This window comes from Limulus polyphemus, unplaced genomic scaffold (genome assembly GCF_000517525.1).
Source record: "Limulus polyphemus unplaced genomic scaffold, Limulus_polyphemus-2.1.2 Scaffold243, whole genome shotgun sequence".
Taxonomy (NCBI): Eukaryota; Metazoa; Arthropoda; class Merostomata; order Xiphosura; family Limulidae; genus Limulus; species Limulus polyphemus.
In genome coordinates this window covers 32,635-44,239 of record NW_013665853.1, presented here as the reverse complement: position 1 = coordinate 44,239, position 11,605 = coordinate 32,635, and the positions used below count along the sequence as shown (strand labels likewise).

General features: G+C 33.5%; 1 protein-coding gene across 4 annotated transcripts in view; it reads right to left on the bottom strand.

The window, feature by feature from the left end:
- The window catches only part of LOC106478716 (yrdC domain-containing protein, mitochondrial-like), an 89,263-nt gene that overhangs the window by 68,506 nt on the left and 9,152 nt on the right, over positions 1-11,605 (bottom strand). For 3 of the 4 annotated variants that reach the window (XM_022382367.1, XM_013939270.2, XM_022382369.1), the window contains exon 2: positions 1,634-1,883. In XM_022382367.1, the coding sequence (XP_022238075.1) occupies positions 1,634-1,865 (232 nt within the window). In that variant the 5' untranslated portion in view covers positions 1,866-1,883. Of the gene's footprint in view, positions 1-1,633; positions 1,884-5,803; positions 5,911-11,605 lie in introns of those variants that run through there. The other variant, XM_022382368.1, reaches the window with a different exon arrangement.

Genomic DNA, 11,605 nt, shown 5'->3' with positions numbered 1-11,605 from the left:
GCCTATCTATGGCCTTCAAAAAGTTGACGACTCTACATATTTCGACGTTTATGATTTTAACTTTATACACAAGTGTCAAAATACTATAAGTTGTTGTTGTTTGTTGTTTTTGAAGTAAAGCACAAAGCTACACAATGGGCTATCTGTGTTCTGCCCACCACGGGTATCGAAACCCGGATTCTGGCGTTGTAAGTCAGCAGACATGCCGCTGTGCCACTAGGGGGCCAACTTGAATGACTTTCCTTAAACAGTTTATGCTTCGAATCATGCCTTGTTACTCGAAACTTTGGTTCTCTACTAATATTGCTTTTGTAAAACGTTGAATACTGTTATTTCACCCACTAAATATATATAATGTGATTTATTTAGGCACAAGCAACTCTGAATTTGGTACTATTTTAAAATGCATACATTAAATACGTTCTTGACTAATGAACGCACTCCTTCATCTAATTATCTGTACTATTTAAAGGACACATTTACTATGATTACTTCTTTATTTTACTTTTTGAAATCCATTCATGGAGTGAATAAAGAAGCAAAGCAATCCAATGAACTTTAACCCTTGTACAGTGACCTTGTCTATAGAGCTTGATGAGTTTGATCTAAATTCACATTATGTTTAATGATGAAACACTCAATCGAAGGTTATTTTTGGAGAGAAAATTTCAACCAGTCTGGTGTTTGAATTATAATTTAAATGAAATGATGATACATTAATATGCGTTGCTTAAAATTGTGATGTGACGTAGACAGTTGCATAAACATCTATATTTTACTGTTTGTATGGTCTAGTTAGGTTTCGATTAATATAGAGAAAATTTAAAAATGTCGAGATTTCATACCATTCTCTCGGGTTATTGAAATGAATCATCAGCAGATGATATATATAAACTTTATACTTATAGACCAGAAAATGTCAACTTCTAAAAATCTTCAAATGTGTAATTATTGGAAGCTTATCGCTAAGATAAGTAGACTAAAGTATCATTTATTGTCACAGAGACTTGATCACTCACCAGATGCTCGTATATATATTAACACTTCGCTTTGAGCTAAAACAGAAAAAGTTCACATAGATCGATGTTAGAAACAGAAAATTTGTTTTCAAATCAGTTTTCGAGATAATCGTTGTTAAAGGTTCTTAGACAGAAAATAAAACACGTTAGAATGTAACCAATGGAAAATGGTTCCTTAGGACAAGTATTGGCATATATTTTGTATTTAAATGAAAGACGCTAAGGCCGACAACAATTTCAACTTAGTGACCAGAAGGATGGCAGCCAGTTAGCTGCACCATATCTCCCAACGTCCATTTTGGAGCTGGCAAGCCAGAATTATATCCGTGCAGCCCTACATAATATTCTCTGCACTTTAAGCTGTGGGTGCATTATAATAGTAGCAAGCAATCACTAGCGTCCTGAGCTATACTACAAAAGCCATCCTACGACTATCTGGGCACGACTAAATGATACACAGAAAATTACCAAAAAAATCACTATTCTGTCTTGCCCGAATTCTTAATGCTTGTTACAATTACTTCAGGGATGTATCTGGATCACTTTGAATAATATATATATATATATATGAAAGTAATCTTTAGTTTATAAGAATGAAGACGAGAGACTCTTACCTTCTACTCTCGGGCTAGATTCTTTTGTTTCGCTATTGGTAGTTCCAGGAGTAAGGACTCTAGTTGCACCCTGGTTAGAGGATACATCCCGGCTGGTATCTTCAGAACCACTGCCATCTGGAGTCGATGACGTCCTTGGTGAAGTAGCAGCCGTGAAATGTTGAAGGTTAAGTCCCTGAGTTTCTCTACTGTCCAACTTCTCATAACCATACCATCCAAGGAGCTCGTTCATTGTGGTTTCTGCGTAGTCCTAACGATTCGTTAAAAATGATTACTTTCTTCAAGAAGTTACAATAACAAATAACAAAAAAACAACAACACAAATAACCAATACCAACGCGTTTGAAACCACTCGAAACTTTACTGTCTGATAATATATTTTGAGGTGTTTGGTATACTAACAGGATCTTGAGGGTTAGAAACTAATTATTTAAATTCCTTTTTTTAACTAGAAGAAACACAAATTCAAATGTGTTAACAAATCATACATACCAAACCAATTACCGCACAGAATCGTTAAATACACCCTATATTACGTTAGATAATCTAAAAGGAATATCTCATTTATAATAAAGATAGAAAATCATTAAAACAATACACTTTTTACTAATTAGGGGCGTTAATTGAATATTACAAATTATTTGGTTGGTTTGTTTGTTTGAAGTTAAGCACAAAGCAACACAATGAGCTATCTGTGCTCTGCCCATCACGGGTATCGAAACCCGGATTCTAGCGTTGTAATTCCGCAGTCCTACCGCTGTGCCACTGGGGGGCATTTGGTTTGACAACAGCACACAATCATAATTGCTTGTTATTGAATATTTTGATTGGTGAAAACTGTTTGCTTATAAATCCAATGCAAAGCAAACGATAGATGCATAATACAATTACCATGATACATGAATATATTATATTGTTAACTTATATCGAATTGAAACACTGATAATGCCCAGTTTTAAATAAATAAATATCATTAATTAAAATTTTTACATTTGAGTTAACGTTTTATTTTTATACTTAATGATAAACTGAGCCACTTACAGTTACTAAACAAGTGAAACAAATATATTTAATCTATGTTTTGGGAAAACATTAAGAAATTGAAAGGGTCTCTATCCTGCATTCCGTAAACCATGTCTGCATCTCTTGAGAATCTTGGACAGTGTCGAGTTACATTGTAAAAATTTCAAATGTCAATTCGCACAAACAATAGTTGACATTAAAAGGCTCCTATGTCTAAGTACAACAGATAGTTGTATAAATATCCTACGTTTCGGTTTGTACAACATACAGCTGAGATGGGAATTCTTTGTAATTGGGCTTGCGCAACAGTTAGTTGATGTTAGAAGGCTTTTTCAAAATACATAATCTTTACGTGCTTCTATCATAGTCCAGACGTAGAATTTTCTTAATTATTAATGTTCGTATTTGCGTAACTCTCGAATGATCTCTAATTAACACTCCAATCACGCATTGTCCTGAAAATACCTGCAACCTTTTCCCTTCTAGAACTCTTAGCCATTCATATTTCTTGTATATTACATAATTAACCAATGATTGTCAGCCAGATAGAACTCTTAACCATTCATATTTCTTGTATATTACATAATTAACCAATGATTGTCAGCCAGATAGAACTCTTAACCATTCATATTTCTTGTATATTACATAATTAACCAATGATTGTCAGCCAGATAGAACCTTTGGTCATTTATCTTTTATTAACTGTTATAAGCCTTGCATGCTTCCAAACATCACATCTCTGTGCTCTATTCTATAGCCAAAGATATATATATATATATATACATTAGTATAAGAATGGAAAGGTGATTAAAAAAAGACTTTTGGAGATAAATCACCTTAAAAAAACTATGATTGTAATTGATTTTCTTGGCGACGTTTCGAACAAACTTTCTTTTTCAAGCCAGAAACAAGTCTGTCGGTTAATAACAACTACAGGAATGATGTATATATATATATATATCAATAAACGTAAGTATTACATATATGTATACACTACGACTGCGTGTATTTATTAATGATATATATAATTCTATATGTAATTTAATTTGAGTTTCTACATACATTCTGATACATTTTGAGTTATGCAAATAGAAAAGAGTTTTACTGTTAAAGATTAGGTTCCCACATGTAGATGTTAAAGATTAGGTTCCCACATGTAGATGTTTTTACTTGGACTAATTCTACATGATAAGGTGAAAGTCCGAATCTGTAGTGATGTCATTAAGAAGAGGAATATCTTTGCGCTATATAGCAGGCATATGAAAAATGATTAATGATATTTATTTGTGGGTAACTCAGTTTAGAAACATGTTATTCTACTGCCATATACTCATAATGTAAAAAAGATGGTAACGATAAATGTGACAAGCTATTTTGAATATTAGTGGTGTAAATAGGTAGTTGGCACATCAACTCTGAGGAAATCTTTGGGGCCGGAATATTGACTAATGCTTAAGCGTATCTGCAATCAAATGAGTTGATTTATGATGTTTCATGCAAAGATACAGTAATAAAAACAAGTCTATAAACTTCTGGGTTAATTCTATATGAGAAATTGAAATTCCTTTAATTAAAAACAAAAATCAACCAATGAATATTACGCAAAAGCTGGAGTGCATATTTAAAAAAGCCTAAAGTTTTGGAAAACGTTCAGACTACTGCAACAGGTTCAACAAATCAATTACTTAGAAGTGTAAAACAAATTTTCATAACCAAACAAATAAATCAACGAAAAGATGCCGAAATGAAATGAGGATCTCGGAGGATCCCACTTATACTAGAAACTTCATTAGGAAGAACGATCCCCAATTAATTCGTGAAGCTTATAACACACTGATTATTTTTCCACAATAAATTATTCTAACTTTTGATTTTACTGAAGTATTTATTTCAAAACATTACAAGATTAAATGAGTGATATAAGTTACAACAGGAAAGCACGGAATGACATCCAATGTAGAATGACATCCAACAATCCATGCGAAATGTTAGTCGAGACAAATTTGAGAATGTAGTTGCGCACGCAATACATGAAGATCTTTGCTATCAGCTAGAAACGTCGTTCAAAAATTCCTAGATAAATATAGTCCATTAACAACGCCTTTCAAATATATATATGTGTGTGTTTGTACTTGTAGTGTGGACCAGTTATTCATAATAATAATGACAACGTTTTATCAAAATACAAACAAGTTTTTAAATGTACTGGACAACGTTAAGGTACAATAAAGTGATGTAAACCATTGCAACGCTTAAATGCAACAAGATGTATTACACATTTCGGATAATGTTTAAAATGATTAAATCCAAAAACACGAAGCTCTGTAGAACCTTTCAATAATGTTTAGATGCAACAAATGATGTTCTATAGAATACTCTTGCAATGATTAAATCCAAAAACACGATGCTCTGTAGAACCTTTCAATAATGTTTAGATGCAACAAATGATGTTCTATAGAATACCCTTGCAATGATTAAATCCAAAAACACGATGCTCTGTAGAACCTTTCAATAATGTTTAGATGCAACAAATGATGTTCTATAGAATACCCTTGTAATGATTAAATCCAAAAACACGAAGCTCTGTAGAACCTTTCAATAAAGTTTAGATGTAAAAATAATATGTTCTACAGCATCATGAAAATGGTTAAATGAAACAATTATGCCTTACACAACCAAGAGCAGTCCATTAAAACCAAAACTGTACTATATTTACGCTACTTAAAAACCCTTAGAACAACATCTATATAACACCTTTTAAGTTTAACATGTAAAAATGAAATTGTAAAGAATCATTATAACGTTCAGATGCAATATATATTATATAGAAGTACCCAAGATAATATCAATAGTTAGCGATCTAGTAACAAAACAAGTTTATAAACTAGTAAAGGGCTTACTTTGGTAATCCATAAGAATTTTTGTAACTGCAATTAGGCATCTAGGAAACGTCATGCTAGAAAAACCTTTTGTAATGTTAAGTTATCAGCATGATGTTCCATGATATTCCATAGAAACCTTGTAAGAAAGTACAGTTGCATAAGTGCCTTGATTATAAATGCAAACCTTATTAAACTACATTTTAAAAATCACAGTTATTGTAAGATAAAACAAATATTACAAAACTACGAGAGTCTGAATACTTACTCTACATTTCACTTTACCCCAAAAGCAACGTCATCAAAGATATGGTAAGCTTTTGTGAATTGCCTAAGCCTTAGGTGTGCGAGATATTCAGTTTTGAATCACGAACTGTAACTTTCATATAGATAAACAATGTCCATACTTAAACTCTAGGTAATTACTGTCACTTCTTGTCACGTGGTTATAGATCGATTGACAACGTTAACGAAGATGTGGTCAGTTACTAAAAGGATATACTCGTTGCAGTTTCTTTCTTTGTTCAATTGAGACAGTGACTGCCATTAATCCGTAGTGCTGATGACGTTTCATGTCATTTTCCAGAAGACTGCCGGCTCCAAGTCCGCCCACTTATCGGCGTTCTCTTGGCTTTGTGCTCTTTTTTTCAGAGCGCTAGATTTCTTTGCTCTGTGTGAAGACTGTTCACGAGATCAGGACACGCGCGCAATGAGGGTTAATAACCGAAAGAGGTAACGGAGAAGTGTTTATCATAGTCGTTCGATAGCTATACCGTTGAGTCCTAGCCATCCTAGCAAGTGCTGAGAAAATAAGCCAACGATGTCCCTGGTGGACAACGGCTAGCCAAGCGTGAAACACGGTTATTGAGAGGAAGGAGGCGGTGCTGTAGTGGAGGGGATAGGCTCCGAGGGCCCGCGGCAATACACTATGTCAGTGGAGGGGATAAGCTGCGAGGGCCCGCGGCAATACACTATGTCATTAATAACGTCATACCGCAAGTAGTATAATATAAACTGAGTGGAACCATAAAAACTGGAAGTGAGATAATGAATTTTCTGATGTACGCCCGAATCTAAATTATAGAAAAAGGAAAAAAAAAGACAGCGGACCAAAGACAACCCAGCTGCAATGAACAGAAGCTTCTTTTACCCATATCTAAGCACATTTGAACTACACACAAACAAATCCAAAATTCTGCAGTCAAAATTCATATACGTTTTTATGTTGATTTTGATTATGTTTTGTTACACTTCGATTAGACTTTTGTTCAGTCATGTGTGACAAGTCATTACGTTCTAGCTTTGAATTGATACCTGCGGCTATCATCGGCTAGGCAAACATAGCAAATCTCAGTAAACTATTGTTTGTCTAAAGAAACTTTGTTAGAAAACATCGTAAACCATTTTTTTTGTCGATATCCATTCAATCAGTCGAAGTGTAACAAAAATATCTAGTTTCTACTCTTAGTCTTTTATCTCTTACAATCCAATTACGACTAAAATATGTATTATTCCGGTCTTTCGTGTACGAGTTCCTGAATACAAATCTAACAGAGTGACTAAGATTCACATCACTTTTGACCACGAACTACTAATGTATATTTCTTGAAGATGTATTCTAATATAATAGACCAATGATGATGCAAAAGTGTATATGGCTTACTTCTCTAACCAATAATGATCCTTACAATTTTAATCAAACATTTGTGTCCTTCGTCCTGTTATTTTGAAGAAGTCAAGCGATGGCAAACTAACAAGTTTTATATTTCACCTTTTTTTCTAAAGTACAAAGGTTCTACTTAATTAAGTGTGTTATTTAAAAGATAAAGAAGTAAACATGACCTATTTGACCCTATTAAGAAACCGGTAACAAAATGTAAGCATACTGAGAATGGACTAAAGTTTTTCTGTTTCATGAATGTTTTCCAGCGAAATAGACTAAGTAACGAAATATAAACTCTCACTTTCTAACCGAGGACAGTAAAAAAGTACCACGAATAAAACGAGTTTAATTCCACCTTTTCCAAAACATGTTCTGACCCTCTCTAAAAGCTGAACCGCGAGACAAAATGCTTCTTATTCAGCTTACACATATGCTAACCTTCCTCGCTTTTTTTTACATATTTGAATCCTCAATATAAGGTGAAATGGAAATTATGTTTTATCTTTAGTTTACTTACGAAAACCAGTTTTTTTAAAAAAACACTTGTTATTTGGGGTATTTAATATACATCAATATCAGTTGTTTATCACACCAAACGGACTTTGTAGAACAAAACTTAAAATTATATTTTAAAGATGAACACTTTTTACTGTGTAAAGAGCAGAAAACAATTGTGGAGTGTATTTGTAAGTTTGGAAAACTCCTTAGAGAACAACTTTTCAGTGAGGAGAAGGGGAGGAGCCCCACTTTACCACATGCCCTTGCTTCTCCCAAACTTGAACTCCATTAAGGCCACCAACAAAAATTGTGCGAGAGCAGCGTTAAACGCGGGTCAGTCGAGTTCTTTAATCACATTGATTTCTTGATAATGTTTTATAAGAGTCGGTGATGAAAGACAGAATCCTTTCAAAACCATTATTCCACTTCACTTAACCTCGCTCACTTTTACTCCAGCGGAGACGCCAATAATGTTATCTACTGCCTACCATTTGATGTGATCTAGTGCCTCATTTCTACCATTTGTTATCCTAACAAAGGTCACTCAGCAGTAAATTGACTGTTTACTCCTACCAGTAGAGTCTGTCTTGTAGATTTGCGAAGTTGTCTGACAGCGCAAATCTACAAGACAGACGTAGGGATGTTTGTTTAATTAAATTACGTTTTCCAATTTTTTTCTTCATGCGATTTCGCATATAGACCACAAAGAAGAACTTTACTCGAATGATATGTATCTGAATTTTTCAACTGGTGTTGTTTTATTGTTGTGTTAGATAACCTCTATGGCTTAATTTTTCCCATAAAATGTGATTTTTTGGCAAAAAAACAAAATAAACAATTAAGGAATGTAGTAATGCAACAAGTTTTCTAAGGATTATTGCTTTTGCTTCTAGTTTTATTCGATTGTCTCACACCAGAGGGACTCTCAGCGGGAATCGTGCTTGTCTAAGATTCGGCCAATGTCGAACACAGCATGGCTTCAGTGCTTGGCAGATGGAAGAGCAAGTCAGTGTTTAGTGATTAATGAGCTACATTCTTAAGTCTTAGCTAGCTTCAGACTTTTGAGGATTGATTATATGCATCAAATAGCAAGTTTAAATATGTTTGAAAATTATAAGGCTGCTCCTTCCCGTCTTGTTTCATTTTTGTCAGTCACTTCTACATCCTGTATTTATAAATATTATATAACTCTATACAAGCACCTTTTATTATAACGTTATTTAAACAACTGTGACACACCTTACGCGAGCAGTAAATTCACATGTCTGACAAATGCAGACTGATTGGAAAGTTATTTAAGTTATATTTTTAAATAACTGATAACTCTGACTAACTGTTTTTACTTCTTTTCGATATACAAAGGCCGTGAAATTTTAAGTATACGATACGCTAAAGAAACAAAGATGCAACTTCTATTGGTAACTATGGTAACAGTAACTCACTTAACCCTTTCAGTACGACTGTGTATTCCTACATTAGATACAATATTTAAGTAGGTAGAAATAATCTGGGATGCATAAAAAATTCTTTTTTTTGCAGTAATTTTTTTCCCCACGCACGGTTTCCGAAACGTGCATATGCGACAAATGTCTCCCAACACGCGTTGTTGTTGGCTACACATCCTAGCGCGGCTGTTACCCGAGAACACAAAAAGAACAGGAGAGCCGTCCCTAATTTAGCAGTGTAAGACTAGAGGGAAGGCAGCTAGTCGTCACCACCCACCGCCAACTCTTGGGCTACTCTTTTACCAACGAATAGTGGGATTGACCGTCACATTATAACGCCCCCACGGCTGAAAGGGCGAGCATGTTTGGCATGACGAGGATTCGAACCCGCGACCCTCAGATTGCGATTCGAGCGCCCTAACCACCTTGCCATGCCGGGCCGTAAAAGAACTTACTAATGAACAGATAATTGTTTGTAATTTATTCATTACTCTAGGTGTGTATACAATTCGTCAGTATATACCCACGAGATGCAGCTTCGTTCGTTAAGAACAAAGATAAACAATGGGTTACCTGTGCTCTGCCCACTACGGGTATTGAAGCCAGATTTTTATCATTGTAAGCCTGCAGACTTATCACTGATCCACTGCATAGTTGTGATATTTCAGAGGAATGACGTTAGATAATGTCTAACTTCCCTCGTTGTTTAAAGATTGATGAAGAAAATGTGAGCAGTAATTGTACACACAAAAAATACTTTTTTTTTTCCAGTTGTAACTTTGTTAAGCTAAGGTCATCCACGAAAACTACTGCAAATATTTCGAAGACAAAATAGCATATCTTGAAAATAAAAGAAGTTGTGTAGATTCAACATGAACATGTATGTGGCGCATCTTACGAAACTTTATTTTCCACTCCGTATTGTAAAAAAACAAAAGAAGAAGTATTTGGTTTATCTCTCGAATTAAACTGTGCTTTTATAAAACAAAATGAAAACATATTTTCTGTTAACTGAATTAAATAAGAAAACACAACTGACATATCTCTGGGATACAATGACGCGTTTTGGAAATGATAAATTCATTTTTGTTGTGTAAATTTAAGAACACAATTCAAGACTTTTCTTACAAACGGATGATTACCATCAGAAGGTTTTTGGAATTTTAAAAAAATAATTGCTTGTAGATTTTTTTCTTCTTTATTCGTCTCTACTTTCCAAACTGCAAGAGTAGCGGAAACGAGTTTATAAAGAAAATATCGTTTTCACTATATAATCAATGATCTCTGTAATCCAGACTATAAAATGAATCTCCTCAAACTTTTTAAACTTAAGAACAATAAAAGTAGCTTTGAATGCTAAACAGTTATAAATATTTGGAACTGTTAAGGAAAGACAGTTCCTCGGGGCAATATATAATACGTACACTTTTTTTTTTTACCATTTTAAGAAGTTTTTTTTTCACTGAATATCCTATGACATTTCAAGAAAATAGTCATTCAAAATTACAGAAACTGGAGACATTTCATAGCGATGTTTTAATCAGTAATAATCATCGCTTTCAGTAAGCTTGATTTCCTTAGTGAACTCTATTTTTATCTAACCTTTAATACCTAAGGCACCTTTTTTTTTTTGAACAAATATGTAATGATAACAACGATAATATAAGAACGAATTTTCGTAATTATATTTCTCGCCTTGTTGCCATAACAACAAATACTTAACTTAGTCTAAATATTCTTCACAAATTTATGTACATTGAACAAACATTATAGTAAAGACAATATTGTAAATATATATATATATATATATAAATAATGCATAATAAAAAGTCTTGGATAAATATGTACGTCAGCTTTAGTAAGCTTTACGTCTTCGCTAAATTGATCTCTCATATATTTTTTGTTTTGTAAAAAACTCACAGAAATTATAAGGTATAAAATATTACTGCTACTAGCACGATGAGGCACTGAGATTTCTAATGCTTTGTCAAGAAAGATACTACGAATATCCCTGACAGGACCGCGTTATGATTGCCTCTCATTCTCGACCTTGCATTAGAACTACACAAGTTATCCGTTTTTAAGATAGTATTGTAAATATTTATATAACAATAGATCATATACATTTTAAGTATGTAATGATATAAAAGATTGTACTATACTTTAATGTTAGCATTTCATAGACTAATCATATAGTTAACATCTTAGGCTTAACTATCATATATATATCCACTTTACTTGTTTTGAATTTAGTAACATGAATGAGGCCTAAAAGGTAGTAAAGGCATTTTCAATGTAAAAATGTTATTTTATTAGATATATGCATATATACACTTAAAACGGATTCCTTTGAATTTCGCAATAAGACATAATCAAAATACAGTCCTGTTAGGGATATTCGTGTGAGGGAAATTTCGCGGTGTCTTTCTCGTCTGAACATTTATAATATAAGCTTCTTTTGGAA